This window comes from Nyctibius grandis, chromosome 4 (assembly GCF_013368605.1).
Source record: "Nyctibius grandis isolate bNycGra1 chromosome 4, bNycGra1.pri, whole genome shotgun sequence".
In the NCBI taxonomy this organism is placed as follows: domain Eukaryota; kingdom Metazoa; phylum Chordata; class Aves; order Nyctibiiformes; family Nyctibiidae; genus Nyctibius; species Nyctibius grandis.
In genome coordinates this window covers 31,938,827-31,958,601 of record NC_090661.1, presented here as the reverse complement: position 1 = coordinate 31,958,601, position 19,775 = coordinate 31,938,827, and the positions used below count along the sequence as shown (strand labels likewise).

General features: G+C 46.2%; 1 protein-coding gene across 1 annotated transcript in view; it reads left to right on the top strand.

Annotated features, from left to right (window-relative positions):
- The window catches only part of RGS6 (regulator of G protein signaling 6), a 272,032-nt gene extending 253,685 nt beyond the window's left edge, over window positions 1–18,347 (top strand). Inside the window, exons 15-16 of the mRNA XM_068397359.1 lie at window positions 10,317–10,406; window positions 18,222–18,347. Coding sequence (XP_068253460.1) covers window positions 10,317–10,406; window positions 18,222–18,347 — 216 coding nt within the window. The remainder of the gene's footprint in view (window positions 1–10,316; window positions 10,407–18,221) is intronic.
- Window positions 18,348–19,775: the final 1,428 nt, after the last annotated feature.

The window sequence follows — 19,775 nt, the reverse complement described above, 5'->3', positions numbered from 1 at the left end:
GTCCTCAGTTTGCATTCTGGTCCCATCAGGAACCTGGGAGCATTGACAGAACTTGACAGAATCCGGTTGAATTCAAAAACAAACTCCCAAGTGTGAGCAAGGATCTCTTGGTAATGGGATGTCATTTTCTACCAAGAAGGGAAAATGAGGGGTGACCTTTCTTCCACTGACTTTGCTTTTTCAAGCATGCACAGGATGTGAAAGTGAGCATATAGAGCAGTGTATGCCCGGTGCCTATTCAGGGCATAAATAACTCCTTTGTAGGTCTTGAGCAAAATCACAGCATGGAAGGAAAATGTGAAAATAATCATTCATTGTGTGTGTGTATCACCTTTCATGTAAGAACTCGAAGAAACATTATTCGTATTTTCTTCAAGTTTCAACCAGTCACCCCAGTTACACACATGCCTGTAAAGGCCAGTGACTAAGGGTGGAGAATCGAGGTAACAGCAAAGCAGCTCTGGTTGGCAGTGCGGGCAGAGGGGCATGGGACAGACACAGGCGCTCAAGTCCACCTGAGCCAGCGCTGCTCAGAGACCTGGCGCCCATGCTATGAGGAACTGAAAGCTCTGCATCTCTGTATCCATATGTATACATGGATGGTGCTCAGGCCTCCTGGAGGCTTTTGACAGCCTGGACCTTCCTGTGGAAGTTAGGGACTGCACAAGGACTTGACCTTTATTCTCTTCTCCTTTGGCTCTGATTCTGTGGGACTGGAGGAAAAAATCCTTCCTTATAATGCACTCGAGTTGCCTTCTCTGTATGTGGGTTACGGTGACTGTAGAAACAGCCTTCACACAAAGCCTCACTGTTGCTGTGTATTTGTTACACACACAAACTAAAATGCAAGCTCCTTCCTTTGTGGATTTCACAAAACAACCTACAACCAAACAGAATCTAAAACCAAGAGCTCCACAAATACACCCAGAAGAGCAATTAGGTGTCTGGAGCAAAAATAGGAGAGTGATGGTGGAGGCTTATGCTGGTGGTGCCTGATGCTGTGCAAAGCAGGAAACAAAAGACTTGAAGCAGAGGTCTACGTAGGAGCAGATATTCAGAGTTATTACTTTCCCGGGATTTTTTTTTTTTAAATGTACATACACACCACACATCGGAAAGTACTTCTTTTGTCCTTTGCCTTTCTTTTTAATTTGTGGTCTAGTAGTCACGTTATATGAAAAACATCTAACATCCAGCCTCTGTCTTGCTATTGCCTTTCTGTCTCTGAAGGCATCAGGGGTCAAATGACCGTCTAAGCTAACACCCCTCTGTAACACACGGGCAGGAAAAGGGCTAGGAGGAGTCATGAGTGAGCTCTCTCCTTGTGCATGCAGCGGCAGAAGACAGCAGATCTCTCCAAATGAAAGGTATTGAGAATGGGGTGACAAGAACAGTCAGCATATTCCCATAGGACAATAGTCTGCCTGTTGTTCAGTGTGTTGATCCTACCAAGCTGACTAAAACCATGTGCACGAGCAATAACAGTGCCTTGTATGCCGGACATTTCCTAACTCCAAAAAATACCTTTACATGGATTACATGGGAAAGTCTCTACCTTGCTTAAAAACTGAGTTCAGCACTGGGGCTCTGGGACTCTTGTGCCGGTAAGTGTGCCCTGTGCTTCTTGAATGCAAGAAACAACTGCATGTCAAACCCAGAGCAAGAGCATTGCCTCTTCGTGTGAAGGTCAGGAAGCAGCTGACACTGTTCTGTTTCTCCCAAGCAGGGAGTGAACGTGCTTGCAAGTGCATCCCTTTCTATCTGAGAAGCCAGGGCTCCACTTCTCATGGGTGATGGATCAATGTTCTTGCAGGTGTCTCGGTTCCACCCCTGCCAAACCCACAGTCTGCAGGAACACTGCGGTCTAATTTTTTTAAGGATTTGTTATCTCTTAAAGTGTTTATCCTTCTAATTTAAAAAAAAAATATCCCTGGGGATATTTATCAACAATGCATTTCACATCTCCCATTCTCAGACGACAGTATGGATGTCATGCTGTCTGGATGGAGTTCATCGGCAACCAGATGTGAGATTTTGATACGCGTTTGTAGCATGGACTCCAAGAGCTTGAGCTCAATCACTTAAAGGCAGTCCAAGGTAATACAGCAATAGATATCCTACAGCCAATATATTTTCTAGGTAGGCAACCAAGCAGGGCTGGTGGTCCCTGTCTCAGCATAGCCTCAGAAGCAGTATGCTGCTTGTTTCTGTAGGGCTGCATCCTGCTCTGTCACCATCTCCTATGCGACACAGATTGCCCCAGTGTAACAGGATTTTGTTTCTGCTGTGCGAGGGATTCTGCATGTTACTCTCCATGGCACAACTCAGCTTTTTGGCAGGATTTTCGCCAGAGAAAACAGGAAGAGGAAAGCGCAGACAGCTCTGCGAGTGTCAGGGCGTTGGCCAAAAAGTCGAGTAGTTTCATCTTGTGGCTGTACCACAGCATATATAGAGTGAAAAAACCCATCTTTGTTGGTGCAACTCCTAGATACTGTATTGTTTGGAAAAGAGATGCCAGTCTTCTAAATGCCACGCTGGGTTGCCCCCTCCTCCCAGGCAAAACCTGTTCACTTGGGCTTTTTGCCAGTGGCCAGGATTTGGCCCATATTGAGAGAATCAGCCTCTTAGCCATGATCATTGTTCTCAAAACCTAAAGCTGCTCATATGGCGTTAGACTCCCGGCAGCCCACTCTTGTCTCCCAGGATAGCCCTTGCTATATTTAGGACTAAATCCTCCTGCAGTACCAGGCTGACCCCTTAACCGCGCAGCGCTCGACAAGCCTTCGCCTCTGTAGTCCTGCACACTGCGTCTGCCACGGAGCCTCCAGCAGCTCTGCCTTCCCATTCGTATGTTTGAAGGTATGAAGCAAAGCAGTTGTCTCATCAATTTACAGAGGAGCCAAAGCTACATTTATATGTTACTTTTATCAATGCACTTTCCCACAAAAGATTTACGTTGTGTCTCAAACTGTGTATCTACAGGGCTAAACAAAGGATTTCTGTGTATTACTCAAAATGAGCTCTCATTGCTTACAGTTATCCCTCCTGCTAAAGATCTTTCTTACGTTCCTGTGCCTTCAGCCCAGTGTAATTTCATTTGTGGCCTGAAAAGAGGTTTTATGCTTTTTAGTTTAGCAGGGAGGTTAGTCTATATTACAGTATAATTATTCATCTTTTTTTTTCCTTAGTAACAAAAACAACTTGGTTGAGTGTGAAGAATATGCACCAGCTAAAACTGTGGGTGTAAATTATTGTGTCACTTAAATTAACTTGAGAGTGGCCAAAAAGTTATTGCTCAGATTTTGCAGAGCATTTCACACTCAGGCCAAGACCCGTATGTGCCATTTACCAACGTGAAGCATTTCTTTTCTAAACTGTAACTGAAGGAAAGCCTCGCACCCAGAGCACCCATTTACCCCTCGCCCTGCTACATGGCAGTACTGCTGAGTACCAGTGGAGCTTCGGAAAGGGGATAAAGGGGCTCTCCCTGGTTAATGCCTGCAGACAGCTCAAACCCGGCAGTACAGCAGTGTTGAGAAGAGTTAAAATCCTAAATGCAGAGATCAGAATAAGCAGATCCAGAGGCGCTCTTAGTGGGGATTTGGAGACATTAAGGGGAATTGGAATAAAAACCCCATATTTCCTTGCCTCCTCCCCTCCACTGGTGTTTTCCCATCAGTTTCAGTCAGGGCAAGTGTGAAGGTCTTTTCTTCTGCAGCTTCTTCACTGCTTGCCTCCTCTCAACTGTGTCTGCTGCCAACTGCTTCAGCTTCCAGAGCCGATGCAGCATTTTTTCCTGCTTTCTCTAGAGCGCATTTCAGCGCCATCAGTTAGACTGAATGGCAACTGATCATAATTGCTCTTAAAAACTGTTGCATTCAGTTGTGGCACAGGTAACTGCTAAAGAGGAGTAGGTCTCCTTTCCTTTTTTTGGCATAGACTTTTTGGAAGATCCTGGTGGTGGTGTCGTAGGGGGTCCTGCTGGTCAGGCATGATTCCTGAGGGTGGGCTGGGAAGAGTACAACAGAGTGAATAGGATACGTCTCCAGCAGCTCCCGGATAGCAGGTTTTGCTCACTGCGGTACACGTGCGTGCTGGCACAGGGGTTAACCTCACGCCCTCTCCCACAGGTGTCCGTTCAGAGTAGAGGTGCCGACAGAAAGGCAGTAGGCTGCTGCCAAGTCCAATTGGAAGATGCAGTAGTCGCACACCGTATGCTCAGAAAAGCATGTCCCTGCTTTCTCCTTCCCACGTCCTCTTTGTGCTATGGAGACAGCTCTTTGAAAAGCAAACCCCAGGCAGGTCCTCAGCTGGCATCCCTTATCATTCTTCCAGCAGAGGCCATGAGGCGTTCACTGAGGCGCTGCTCTCATGTGCAAATCTGCACTAATTCCTCCCCAGTGCCCAGCGTACAGGTAGAACAAACATTAACATTCATTGCGGTTTGCTGTTATTTATTTAATCTACCGCTTTACGTTGCTTGTGGGCTTTTCTTCTAATGGATTTGTCTGACATTCTGCAAATCTCCCTTGCAGTTGGCCAGAGGGGCAGCTGCTGGTGTTTGCAATACAAAGGGGTCTCCAAATCAGCTCTCACTGGTTTAATGCCAGGCCTTGGTGACAGGGTGAAGGCGTGCTCCAAAACAATCCAAAAGATGTGAGTGAGATAGCTAGAGCAAGGAGGTTTCTGACCGGTTTATGAAGGACAAAGTAGGCCCTTGGGGCTCAAGTGAATCTCAGCAACTATCTAGCCTTAATGTAAGCCCCCTGGAATGGGCTGAAAATGTGCTAAATGGCAAACCTGTGCTTAAAATGAGCAAAGAATTTGCAATTTCCCTCTATTCCCCCTCATGATCTAAAGCTTACGGCTGTGTTTAGGCACAGACAGGGAAAACTGCCTATCAGCAAGTTAAAATTTAAGGGCTTTCTGGAATCTAACTAGCTGGTGTTCAACGGTCATGGGAACATGATGCTTGGCCTTCACAACCCCCAAAAAGTATCAAGCCTGTCACAAAATGTCACAGTGGGTAAGAGACAGGTGGGATTACAAATGAATATGTTTAACCAACAATGCTGCTTTTGTCTCATACACATATTTCAGAGGAAAGAACCAAGATTTTCTGCTAAAAAGAAATGTTCTTAACAGAGAACACAGTTCCTGAGGTCTGCCAGGTGCTTTGTGCAGGTCAGATGTTGTTATTTTTTTTTATCATTCAGGTTTTTTCCCACATCTTTCTCGAGTGTTCCCAAGGTCCTGCTTGCTGCCACCTGTGCCCCCCTCAGGGTCACTGCGCTTTGACTGCAAAGGGGGAGAGAGACCTGAGATCACATTGCAGCACATTGATTTGAAGCAGGTGCAGCTTTGAGACAGTTTCTGCTATCTCAGCCACCTCCCACGTTCCCATCTGTATTGCAAACTTTTTTTTTTTCCCCTCCCCCTTTCCCCTCTTGTCAAGAAAATTTACAGAGCTTGTCCTTCATCTCCTTCCAAAGATAGAGCTCATGGAAAGAAAACAGCCAAAAGACGCTGCATCTTACAAGGGTTTATTTCCCTGAACTTAAGCTGTCAGCTGTAGATGGGGAGGGATTTTCTCTTGGTTTCATGTAACTGGAGAAAAGAATTTTTTTGTGATTTACCTGGCTGGTTCCTTCATTTTCTAATTCACAAAAGTGATGACGTTTCCCCCTTTAAAATTTACTGTTTGTTGTCCTTTATATCATGCAATGGTGATGGCAAGTGGAATGGTTATGCTGTCTGAAATGTAACTCTCATGATACAAGCCTAGGTGCAGAGCAGATGCTCAGTGGAGCTGTATAGCCCTCAGGCCTGCTGTGTAGTTCTTCCCACCACGGAGGAGACGTGATTCAGGTGCCCAAAACACGAAAGGGGATCTGCCTTTTTCTCAAGAAGAGGTGCACACAGGCCCCATTGCCTCTGTGGCCTTGGTTCAAGATCTAGGGAATAGCAGTTCTGGGGATGTCTGACAGCAAACCCGCTCTGCTTGCAGGAGTCTTGGAAGGTAGTCGTTTGCTTCCTGGAGATGAAATCCACCGTAATTACAAAAGCAGGTTATTGTGTCACCCTTCGTGTTAGACTGACGTTTCCAAATGTGCATCCATCCTCATAGGGGAGCATCAGTACAGCCAGCACTCATCAACGGCACGCTGTGTGAGGGACTAAGTAACCGGTCAGCTCAAAAACCCAGCTTGCCAGGGCTTGCTCACACATGTCAAGTCAGTCCCTGTCTCCACTCGCAGCTGCCACCGCAGTGGCCTGAGATGGCAGCTTGGTGCTCAGAGATAGCTGGCAAGGCTGCAGGGGAGACCAGTGGGACGTGTGATGCCTGTCAACTCCTAGACAAATCTTGAAAGGCTTTTTTTTTTTTCTGCTTCCTATCTGTTTTTAAAAGCAGGGTTCTACCTTGTTTGATGGTTTAATAGATCAGTTAGGCAATTTTTGTTAGAAGATTGTTTTGAATTTTTGTTTTTGCAATGTTTCCCTAAAGGATTGCGGTCTTAAGTCTAGAGCAGGGAGCTGGGAATCTGAGCCCTACCTGGGAAGTGGCACCCAGCAATGACTGGGAGATGCTAGACTGCCTCAATGAAATGTTGCTCCTGCTATTGTGCAGATGTGGCACAGAAACTTCCCATGGCACTTGCAAAGAAATGTCGCAGTGATAATTCTGGCCAGACTGCTCGCAGCACAGGAGACTGTAACGTCCAGAGCTGCAGCTGCGTTGTTAAAAATTACACAAGTAGTGGATTTGCTTTGTGTATTCAGGGAGTCGGTAATAATGAGCTTGTTACCCTATAATAAACAGCTTTACAAAATGCAGAGTTCTCTCAGCATAAGGATGGGAAGGCTCAAATTTCTTGCAAGCCGTATCAGATATGTCAGGGAGTGTGCATGTGTGTAAAGTATATCACTAGAGATGCTGGCTGCAGTTGGAGATTTCAGTCTTTGGTGAGGTTATGCTCCCTCTCCACTGTGTGACAAAGAGGAAGAACAAAAGCAGCCGATCAGTAAAATAAGAAGTGAGAGACCAGTGGGTTGCAATTATCCAAAGTGAGTTTAAAATCCATGATAGAAGGGGACAAGCCAATTCACACAAGTTGCACAGAGCAGGTAAATCCATGCAGACACCTCTGTTGATAGGCCTGTTGCTCAGGCTTTCTCAGAAGAATATGCTCAGTTGCTAGACCTCCAGAAGCTTTCATTGTATTTAAGAAATGAGGAGCTGATAAACGTTAGCTGTAAAATCTCCCTAGCAAGTTGCAGATTTCAGAACATATAGCAGAAAATAGCTTGGTGGCGAAGAACAGAGTAGGCTAAAGACCAAAACTGATGTCCCAGCCACTGGCGTTTCCTGGCCTGCAGGTAGGTTTGTTGTGTAACTGGGCTGAACACACGCTGCAGCCACAATTTTAGCAGGAACCTTCATGGTGCAGTCTCAGAAGGGATTTTGTCTGCAGCAGTGTCAGCTGTCCTGTACTGTTGCAAATTGGAAGGCAGTCTTTGCTGACCTTAGCAACTGGCTCAGACTTCCAGTATGTGCTTCAGAAATGCTGTGCTGTAAAATAAATGATCAGTGTATCACTTGTGCCTCCAGTCCACGGCTTCTTCAAAGCAAGTCCTTTGAATTCTTGCAATTAAGCAGTAAAGTTTGCTTCTGAAGCTGTGCGTGTCCCTCCCTTCCCCTACGCCCAGCCTTCTTTCTTCATTAGCATTCAAAGCCTAGGAATAGTTATTCCCTGCTTGATTATATCTTTGGTGAACAGCTGAAAGGCAGCAGTGTTGCTGTTCAGTGATTCCAAGATGTGAAAAGCAGAGAAAATGCTTCATACCCATTAGCTAACCACGGTGGCAGTTGGGCTGTGGGTGTGCAGTAGTCCTGTTTTTCAGGGAAGAGCTTCAGTTAAGAAGTCGGCCTGTGGTTTATTTCATCTCAGGACTGAAGTAATTTTTCCCCTTTCCCACAGCCAGATATTGAGTTTATACTGATTTAAGGTCAAATACATGAAGTCATCTTGACATGAGCAAGAATGATAGTTGTTGCTGGCACATCAGCGGGTTGTATGGCCAGCCAGGCTCTGCTCTGCTGTGTTCTCCTTTGCCTGCAAACAGCTCATGTGATCTGTCTGTATGGCAATGAAAACTGAATGTTATTTTCCAAAAATATTATTATTGCCTTTCAGAGCAGACCCAGTTATCTGACCACAGGTAAAGAAACCATTTGGAGTTTAAAGGTAGTAAAAAAATTTAATCCGGATCTATCAAAATGTTAATGAAAATACTCCTGTCACACACTGCCTCCCTCAGTCCCACAGCACCTTCCTGCCCACCTCAGCACCCCTCCCCACCAGCACCGTGCATGTACTGGGTGCTATGAGGGAGGACCACTAAGAGGAGGGAGGCTCTGGAGACCCCTCAGGCCCTTTACTGTTGATGGACTACAGAGTGGCTGCCCCACTTACTCATCAGTCTCCTCATGGTCCTGGAGAAGGAAGGAAAAAGACTTTTAGGTATAGAGTTAAGTGGGTTTTTTCCCCCAGGTAATTATGAAGAGCTCATGAGGAGGACATGGAGTCTCCTTGAGAGACCTTAAGAGGTAACAATACAGATGAACTGGTTGCAGTATCGTTGTGTTTAAATCAACCGAATCCCAAGTTTCTGCTAGTTGAAGTATTTGAGAGAGAGCTGGTGTTGTAAATCCTTATTCACACCACAGAATAGAAACTTTTTGATGACCATATCCATGATGTGCATTGTTTTCTCTCTTCTTGTCTCAGTGTGTACTTGGCTCATTCTGTCCTGAATAAATAAAACAAATGTCCCACAGCTGGATGTGAAATCTCATGGCCGTGCTGTAGGTGAGAAGTACAAAGCTGTGCCCTCCCGTGTGTTTTTCTGCAGCAAGGAAGGGTGACAGTTGCTAAATGGCTTTATATTAGCATTTCTGTTGCAAAATCTTGTGCTATCCTTCAAATAGATAGTGCTACACAAATGAGGATTTGTCAGGTCTAAAAGCAAGTATGGGAATTAACCAGTAAAAATTGTTCCACACCGGGTTGTAGCTCAAAGGATATGTTTATGCTGTGTCGTAGGAAAACCAGTGGCAGTTATGCCCCTCTTAGGAGTACACCAAATAGTGCAAGAAAGCTGAATTAAGCAGTTGTTCTGTGTATAGACAGGTCATCGCTAATTACCCATGATGGTGAAGATAAGGGAATTCAGCTTGGCTTGTTAACACTGTGAAATCAGCTATGCCACTTCAGTCTGGTTTGGCTCTTCTAAAGTTTCATGTACAATGGCTTTAGGATAGGAGAGAATATTTCACGTTGTATAAATCAGTACAGATAAAATTGCTCATTAACTAAGTGCTTCCTTGGGCAAAGTCTAAGGGAAAAGTCCAGAGTGCCTGTTTTTTTCTTGAGTTCCTTTAGTTTGTTCTCAGTCTTCATTTGGTCGAAGTATTTTGGTTTGATTTTCTTGGCATTTGGGATAATATCTATTACAAGTCCAGGGATAATTAGGAGAAGAAGAGCTGACTGTGTTAAAGGATTCTCAGCAGGAAAGTAAAACTAAGCAAGGAAATTGGAAAAGGGGAGGCAGGAAGTTCTGCTGCAATGAAACGCCATTTTGTAAGTTCGAAGATGCACATAGTAAGTGCTCTCAGAGCAAACTGGTAACAGTGGTGTGTCTTGCTAGGAGAAAAAAGACCCTATGGGAGGGACTGACATAACTTTATACATATGATGTAGCCGTTCACATCTGAGCTAGTCGTATAACCTCCCTGCATAGTCACCAGAGATATAGGCTTTTTCAAGATGTTTACAGGTTGGCTTGCTCTAAATATGTGTTTTAAGTGGAGATGAAATGTGTCTAAGTGCTGGGTGATAGTTCAAGTATCTAGAAGTGGTGAAATGAAACCTAATCTCTGGGACAATTTCTGGTGTTTATTTCTTCCTTCTTGAGACATCCCAGCAGTTTCAGCCTGGCTAGACACCTGCTTATGATCTGGGGACTTCAGAGAGTTGCAGCCTTTGCAGAATAACTCTGATTACCGAATAATGTGTGCCAGCCTTTGGGGTGAGGGCCATCTCTTTGTTTTGTGTTCATACAGCTCCAGGCACAGCAGGGTCCTGCCCCAGGATGGACCTTCTGTACACTACCACAACACAGATAATCAATAACAGCAGACTTAATTAGAACTTTGATCAATCTCTCTTCCTTCTAATTCACTGTGTTTTAAATCGCTGTGATGTCTAAATGAGGTTTGATAACAATTCTGTCTCTCATTTCCTCCCATCCCACAGGAGCACATTTACAAGCTGATGAAGAGTGACAGCTATGCGCGCTTCCTCCGTTCGAATGCTTACCAGGACTTATTGCTGGCGAAGAAGAAGGTATCTGTTGGAAAGGACGTGCTTGCATCTCTTAGCACCTCTTGATTCTCGCCTGCTGCTTGCTGCTAGTGTGAAAATGAAAATATTGTTTCCTTTTTTTTTTCTCCTTTATTTAAGAAAGGAATGAGCACTTTTGTTTTCTTCACTGGAGGCACAGGGTACGGCATCCATATGCACAGCCTCAACATGTGTTTTGGGGAAAACATGGTGACCCAAGGTAAAAATAATATGGAAAAGTGTTTGTCTTTGCACAGCTGACTCCCAAACTTGGTGCAGGCAATTAAAATTCCTTCTTCCTCATGCCAAAGGTGGTGTCTGGTATAAGAAGCAAAACCCACCAATCTATTCATTAGTGGTGCAAATTTCACCCATTCTGGTGTTCACCTCCCTAGCCTCACCATGTGATCTTCCCTTTGGATGCCTTACCTATAGACCTTTCTGCAGTGATTCTCATGCTCCTTTTCTCCCTTTCCCTTGCTTTTGGCTCTTCAGAGATGTTTCCTTTTCCTTGGAGACAAGAAATAATTGCAACCCATGCAGTAATCAAGAATTCCAGCCACATTTTCTCACAGGAGAACTGGGTTTGAGCTCTTTTTAGCCTTTTTGTGTCTGCATGTGCTCTGTCAGCACCATGTTTCTGCCAGGACCCCCCCCAGTTCAGGGTAGCAAAGGACTGCTTACGTAGAGTTACAGCAGCTCCTGTACAAGAGTCCCTTCTTTCTGAGGGGGCTGGGAGGTAAGATACTGATCTCTGCATTTATGGTTGTGTTCAAATGCTTCCTGCACCTCCTGACTTATTCCCATAAGTTTGTGTGTCCAGCTGTGTGCATGTGCCTGCATGTACACGTGTACGTGTCCCACTTGCATCTGGTTTCCAGGACCATACATAAACTGACTCATCACTCCTGCAGCCTGAGTGTGTGGTTTCCCATCACCATCTTCCCTGCTTTTTCTCCGCTGCATTCTCTGTGTGCTGCCAAATTACATTGCATCGGCACAATACAATGAAATCCCAGTGGTATTTTTGTCCTGATTGTCACTGTGTGCCCTAAAAGCATGCATATGGAGACAAACCCTTCTGTCTCCTGTGCTTGGGACTACTGGCAGGTGGATTAGGGGAAGGTAATGGAGGGCAGCAGTCAGCCCCATGTTTCAAAATGTCTGGTTTGAGACAGCATAAACCAGTGCTGCTTACGTTTGAAAAGGTTAGACCTGACTTAGAGTTCAGAGGCTGAGGGGAAAGAAGGAGGTGCAAAGCAAGGTCTTCTAATGGTATAAAGCATAAAAAACCTTTGCCATCTTCTTACCTCTGTCAGCTAATGGTGTGTTCCCCCCACCCCCAAGTCTCTCTTGAACATGTGAGGGTTCATGTACTTCAAAGCAGGAGAGTTTTCTCTTCCCAGCTGAGCCCATTCAAACCGGAGGTGGGGTTTTTTTTTTGCAATCCTTGTTTGCTGTCAGATCAAGCCCTGGATGTGTCAGCATGACATCCTCATCCCTCCACAAACTGCCGGAGGAGCAGGTTTTGGTGTCATGTTAACACAGCCATGAAAGTAAGAATCAAGTTTCTTTTAGAAAGAGCTTCAGATGCATGAGTAAACATAGCAAGGTACAAAAAAGGCAGGCATAGATCTGTGTAGATGGGTGGTTCATCAGCTTCACACAATGCAGGAGGGGAGTTGATGTTACTCCAGGATCTGTAAAGCTCTTTGCAATCACGTTGCATTGTGTTGCACAAGTGCACATTTCTGAAGCAGCGTAGGTACAGAGATGCTGACAGAAAGAACATGAAGTTTCTGTATGCTGAGCTACATGGTAAGATCATTAGTACCTTTGGTGCAGCTTTGAGAAGACACCCCTTTAAAATTCCTCTAAATAGCTGGAAAGCAGAGGGAAGGAAAAGAGAAACCCAGTGGCATATCAGAGCCTGTGTGGATGGAGGATTTGGTTTAGAGCCTGCATACAAAGTCCCAGACTCACTGATGTGAGTAGAAATTCACTGCAGTTGTTTAAGACTTGATGAGTCTGTCTCTCTGGGACATGAGTATGTCTTGCCCCAAAGACATTATCCTAACATTGCCTGTGTACCAGACCGATATGACATAGCCTTACTTTTATTACTGAAAATAAGTTCTGTCAGAAGCACAGCACGATGGACTTGGGCTAAAAGAGTTGCTTGCATAAAGCAAATGAACGTGTCTGTGGCTTGAGATTCACACATGAATATTTTGTGGGTAAGTTTATATCATTTGGGATCTTTTGCCCTCCAGTACTGGGTTGTGGCAAGCTGAGTGGGTAGGGGGAAAAGATTGGCTGTGTGGCTGAAACACAGGACTGGGAGACACAAAATCCATGTGCTTCCCCTGGTTCCCTCACTTACTTTCTTGTGTGATCTTGGGGAAAAGAAGGTTCAGCTTTGCTTGCCTCACTCATATCCTCTTCTCTGTCGAAAGAGAATAATAATAGCGACCTGCTCAGTGGAGAGGTGACAAGGCTCGATTAGTGCCTCAAAGCATGCTTGACATTTTTGAGATTTGTAAGATATTGTAAGTTTGAAGAGTTACTTTTTTCCCACACCGTACTATAACCCCAGATGTGGGAGCTTCCCCTCCTTGCTCTGGGAGTGCAGTAGTGGAGCGGAGGGAGGGAGGGAGGAGAAGTTATGGGTTGGGACAGAGATACAATGACAGAATTATGAGGGGCACCAGGGAGGATAAAAGGAACATATTGTTCACACCACTAACTGATGCAAGACAGTGGACATAGGCTGCGTACAGACCAGGCATACATACTTTGTTAATCCATTTTAGATTCTTTTTTCCTCCTTTCTTCCCAGTGTCATTATGACAAATAACCACAGTATTATTTGCCTCAATTCTGCAGATTCATGGTGCTCAGCGGGGAACATGAGGTTGGCCTCCAGCAAGGGTGTGATTGGAAGCAGTGTGCTGCAGAGGGGGACAGCTGGGTGTAGCCCTCTGCCTCGCGCAGAAGTCTTCCTCCCCTGCCAGGCTGGAGGAGACGAGGGACAAGGGCAGAGCCCTGTCTTCAGGACAAACAGCTGTACACCCGGCCCAATTCGAACTCGGTGCTTCCATGCCCAGCCTTCCCCCTGCAGCAGATAGAAATCACGAGGCCACTGAAAGTGGCCAGCTCAGCAGCAAAGGGCTGGATGGTGCTGAGATCTCCGACTATCTCATCGTGTTTTATTTGTGTATCTATGCAACACGCCCCACTCTTGCTGTGCAGAGTCAAGCGTCGACCTGCTCCTGTTTCTGCTGATAGACACGTTACTGCAGGCTACTTCACAGCAGGTAATCACCACCGCACCACCCCCCAGCCCTCCTTCACAGTAGCCAAAATGGTGGCTGGATGTCCCTAGATGGCAGCGAGCCTCACATCAGAATGAGTGCTGTAACAAACCTCCTTGCTTGTGGCAAGGAGGAGTTTGGGCTGAGTGACTTGGCTGCAGAGCAGGGGTTTATTCCCTGGGGAAAGAGCAGTGTAGATCAGTTAGTGCACCATGGAAGGGGGTGGGGGTGCACAGGAGCTTTTTTAATGGTGAAGGAGCAGCCAGACATGTGCTCTGCTAGTTATTTTTGAGGAGAAGGGAGAGAAAGGAACAGAAGAGACCTCGAGGCACTTTCCATTACTCCCCGTAAAGGTGAAACGATGACATTGGTGGGCATCTCCGAGTTAGCAGGCAGTTGACTGCCAGCTGAAGCGGCAGCTGAGCTGTCATGGCTGCGGTGTTCGTGGCAGCCTGGCATGGGGTGGCTTCCAGCCATCCAGCCCTGCCCGTGGGCAGGGGAGCGTCCCAGAAAGGCGGCCGCAGCTGCAGTGCAGACAGGCTGTGAAGCCACAGGAGTGAGCCCCGTCGCACCGGGGAAGAGCAGGTTGGTATTTGCTTGGTTTAGAGCACTGTTTCCTGCTCCAGCTGGTTCAGAGAAGGGCGAATTCTCTGTGGTCCTGCGCAGATGGACACAAAACAGACGCAAAATACTGTTCCAGCCGTTTTGTAGCACTGTACCTGGCCTTTTCCTGAGCCAGGGTGAGGGAAGTGATTATCCTTTATTTTCATCTCATGCCATTCCCTCTGGAACACAAGGTTTTCACCAAGTTCAAGTTCAAAAAAAAACCACCCCGAAGTCTCATACCAAAAAAAAGGATTCAATATCCAACAAAATGAATCCTGGGATGGAGAGAGGGAGGGAAGGAGAGTTTTTTGCAGACCTGCAGTTCAGAAGACCAAGCTTTTGGATGTATTTCCCTGCCCCTTTTCAGATCCCTGGCAAAAAGTGTCAGCAAGCCAATGGGAGCTTCATGCCATGAGGTACACGCTCCATTTTCAGCACACACCTTTAGAAGCATTTGCTTTTATCCAGACCCTCCTGTCCCAACTGCTCTGTATTGTCCAGGAAGGTTCCTACTGCAGATTTTGTCACCATCTCGGTCCCATTCGGGCACACATGACCAGCTTAATTCAGTGGCAGGACTTGGCTTGAATGTTGTAAAGATGCTGAGCAATTTTCTCATCATTACTTTTAATAATCAGTGTCAGCTGGTTTGCATAAGTTTTTTCTACTTACACTGCTCTGTGCCAGCAGAATCCACACAAAGGAACTTAAAACTGAGATGGCTGGGTAAATAATTAGTCATGAAAAAAAGGAAAATTTGGAGGAGACAGTCACTAATTAGTGAACTGCTCCTGAGTGGTGAGATCTATTTTTCTGCACCTACCTGGGCTGAGAGGTTTTCATCTGCAGTGGGGGGTGGTTGTTTCATATTTTACCCAAATGTACATGTCCTATGCCATTATCTGGTAGAATCTGTTGGTGTATTTACTGGCAAAGATGTCCTTTTTTGCACCTGGGAGGACTGCGTGACCTGGCATCCACATGTGTTTCTCTGCCTTTGCCTTTTGCACTCACAGCGTGTGTTTGTGCAAACGCTGCTGTGGTGCTGCAGCAGGCATGGTGCCGGGGTCTGCAGCCTTCACACGCTTCCTCCACAGGACCCCTGGTCTGTTTGCAGGATGGAGAAAGGTCTGACTTGGTCTCTTTTTGGTTTTGCTTTTTTTTTTTTTTTACTTTGTTATTTTTAAATTTCCTTCCTCTGCTGTGCGAGGCAGCCTCCCCACCTCCGCGCCACGCTGGAGGGGTGCGGGCAGACCGTTACCTCCGCAGCAGGCTGCCAGCCACCCGGTCTGCAGGCAAGCAGGCAGGAAGACGTGGAGAGCCCTACAGCCAGCACCCACACCCACTGCTGTTAAAACTGCTCAAGCCAGCCCATCACTCTGCAGCCAGCCTGCCTCAGCTGCTTTTTATTTTACTAGAAAATGTCATGCTTTGACTCAGAGCTGGATGCTGTGGGGATGAGCTTTCCATGCATCCAGCTGGTGCCAGCCTGCCGTCCCCGTGCCGAATGTGCGGGGTTGCTGCAGCCTGTGCTTGCGAGGCGCTTCTGTGGGACACCGTCAGTGCTCTCCGTGCCTGCTTCCCCACATGTGTCTTCAGCCATGGTAGGGAAGCAGCCTTGTGTGTGGCCCCCCACGCTAGATGAGCTCTCAGCACCCCAACAAGGTGCTCATCACCTTTGGAGACCACTCTCCTGCCTTCCTGCTGGGCGGGAAGCTGCATCACCTTGCTGGTAGCAAAAACAGAGACACTAAATTTTGACGGCAAGTGCAGGAACACAGTGTGGGCTGTTTCAGCAACTCGCTCTCCTTTGCCCCCAGTGCACGCCAAAGCTCCACTTTAAAATGCAGTTGGGACAGATGCTGATTTTCCAGCCCACAGCAATGCGATGCTGCAGACTCCAAGTGCCTTGCTCCCATAGGGAGCCTCACAGAGCACACTTTTGTCTAGGTATTTCTTCTCCTGGGTGAAATTGTGCCTTTACCCTGGCTGCCGGTGGGTTTTTCCACCCCTGCGGGAGACCAGCACAGAGGCCCGGCGTGTGGCCATGCACTGCTGTCCTCAGTCCCGCTCACCGTGGTGTGATCAGCCAAGGCAGCAGGCCCACAGCCCCTCGGGGTGTGGGGACACCTCAGAGGCTCCTTCAAGGAGAGGGTGTGCGATGCTCTGAGTGCTTGCACTGCTACACTCAGCAAAGAGTGAGGCTGACATTTCTTCCTCTCTCACATACAGGGAGAGGCAGCTAACCCTCAGGTTAGTGCATGTTAAATGCTCCTTTGGGGAGCACTGGACTGGGTACGTTACTGCCTCCCTGCCAGCCAAGAAGCCTGCTTTGTCGCTTGGTACGTGCTCTGAGGGCTCGGCTCGTCCTCACTGTTGACTAAAACGACGTACCTCTAGCTTTCACTTTTGGTATCACTTTTGGGACATCAGAGCTGATGGTGTGGCTTCCTCAAATGGTTATAAGTGGGGAGGTTGCTTGATTCTTTTTTCTGGATAAAGAATATTGCTTGTCTTAAAAGGGCCTTATGTTCTGGTCTCATCTCTGGCGATGCGGCAGGGAGAATCAGCCCCATCTCTGCCTGGGATGCTTCAGACTAACCTTGTAGACATCAGAAAGCTGCTCTTTATGGCAGCTGTGATGAACATGCAGAAGAATCAAAAGACTTTGCCTAGACTCACCTACACAAGTTCTCATCCAATTTATCTGATATGCTTTTGACTTCCTTACATCTTCCCTATCTGGTTTTTGCACTGGTCCTTTATCCTGGGCATTGTTACTGCAGCTGAATCTGTGGCAGATTATATGGCAGGTAGGCACCTCTGATGAGCACCTCCAGTGCAATACTTATTTTCAGTGCACTGCCATGCACCATCATTACTGTGGATTTCCCTTATATGTATCTTCTTATCCCCTTTGCTGCAGTTTTACTTCCATCTTATCACCTCCATTTCGCTGGCTTACCACGTTAAAATAAGTTTCTCTCCTGGAAATCAGCAGTGCCCCCAGCTTTCTGACTGCAATGAGCTTTCCTTCCTATTATTGAGTTTCTTCGCTTCTCCATAACAATTTTTTTCTCTTAGATATTCCAGCAAACGTGACAATAAATTATTTAGTTCTTCCTTGTTAGTGACAATTAGATCTCCCTTGTGCCAAATGAATGAAGCACTGCAGTGAGCAACCTTCTCAGGGATACGTTAATAAAGCCATGATGCACACGCTTGTCTTCTCACAGTGAAGTTGAATGTCTTCTTGCATATGAATAGTCCTGTGCTCCAGATACAAAAATATCCGTGCTCCAAATCTGCCTGCATCCTTCCATGGCCTTGCACAGACTTACATACACCATCTTACGTTTTGATGTAGCCAAACTTGCTTTTATCCTAAATAGAGGAGTGTAGGTTCCCTGGCAATGAGTTCAGTAGTGATTTTCTTCCAGCACTGTATTCACTCACACATTGCTTTTTAATATTCTAGAAGTTACTGTGGTTTTTTTCATCTCTCTAAGCAAGTAGATGGGAGCCTCCAGTCAGCTGTTTGGCAGATGTTAACCAGAACCAGAGGTCCCAGCTCAAACAGCCACAGAAGGAAAATTCAATGAACAAGAAATCAATACCAATAACTGTGAGACACAGCAATGCACAGATGCTGTTTGAACCGTTCAAAAAACTCACGGGTGACATTCTCCAAGAGTAAAAGTAGTGATGTCTCTCATTCTTTAAGGGCTTTTGGTTTCTTATGTTTGCTGTTGCAAACATTGATTTCTGCTTTTTACACTTTTTTACAACTTTTCCCCCTTGCTGCTTCCTTATCTTTTGCTGCTGTTTTGAAAAACTGCATTTAAGCTGAAGGGTTTTTTTCTGTATTTTTTTTCTCCCCACTGTTTTCCCTGTTAAGCCAGAGAATGAGCAAGGTCGTAGAACTTCTCTAGAAAAGTTCACTCGCAGCGTGGTAAGTTACTTTCTTTTCCCTCCTCCCTTACCTCAGAACTTCATTTTTAGTTGGGGGAATGTGGATGCTTGACTTTTTATTTCATCCATTATTTTTGCAGCTAGCATCTTTGCAGCTTCTCTTTTAATACTGTAGCTCATCTGAATAGTAGCTCTAAAGAAGGCGGGGGGTGCGGGAAGCAGAATTCCATAATGCTCATTCTAGCTTATCATCACTGCAAAAGCAAATTGATTTTTGTCTAGAACTAAATGCAAGGTTGTCTTTTTGCTGTGTTCCCACTACAGTATTTGTTGTGGCTTTTCCTTGCGCAACGAAGTAGAAGAGCATGGTTCTCATAGTGCCATTGCAACATTGCGTATTGACCTCCATGCATGGTGAATGATACCGTATGTATATACACATACATATCCACCCACAGCACTGTAGTCGCTTCCTCCATTGCCCCCTTCTGTCAGTGCTCGTGTAAAGAGTGATGGGCGATAACCTTTGACTCCTTCACGATATCGATACTGGAAAAGGAGCGCAGTAATAGCAAGAAACATGACACTGTTAAACCTTTTCAATAAGGGGACGGTGGGATCTCAAGGGCAGCGGCCAGATGTCCTCTCCTATTTGTCCTTTGCCAGTCTCCAACCTCCAACCAGTCTGACGGCTGGGGGAGCTGGTCTGGCTGTGGAGGGATGCTGCAGCACAGGGCGGCTTTGGGCACCAGCTGCGGCTGCTTCTCTCCAGCCCCCAGGGCAGGACCTCAGAGCTTGGGCAAGACCCACTCATCCCACTTGCTTTCAGGGACCTGCTTGTGCAGCAGATTTTCCAGAGAAAGGGAAGAGCAGGGAGAGTGGGCAGGACCAGAGACAGATCCTGCAAGTGGGGTGGAGGAGCAGGGTGGGATACTGGGCAGCACAGGGTGGGACAGGCTGTGTGAGTGGGCTGGCACAGAACAAGCACAGCTAGAGCTGAAGATGCAGCAAGTGGGTCAGTGGGGAATTACTCTTGTGTTGCTCAGTGTCAAGTACACTTTGACTTGGTATGTCATATGTTTTGGCATACTGCTATGGTCTTCGTGTATCACCCATCATTAGTTGTAAGGTGATATTGGGGCATCAGAGAGTCATCAAGTGGTTGATTACCATAGAAGCTACTGTACAGAACAGTTATTTCATAGAAAGTTCATAGACCTTGTTATGATTTGTAACAGCTTTATAGTGAAGGCATTGGACTATGTGTATATACAGTACATATGCTTGCATTTGTGTGTGTGTATATGTGTATATTTATATATACACTATATACATGCACATGGCATATAAATATGAAACATCTGTACATACAGATAGAAAAGGGGAAACTACGCAGGTGTGAGCTGTTGTAGAGCGAATAAGCCTAGAGGGGTTCTTTCTGATGCTGCCATGCTACTGCACAAGCAAACCCAAATGTAACACGCAGAGCTTTGTAGTATACCCACTGGCAGACTTCCTGGGGAAGGTATTTATATAGCTA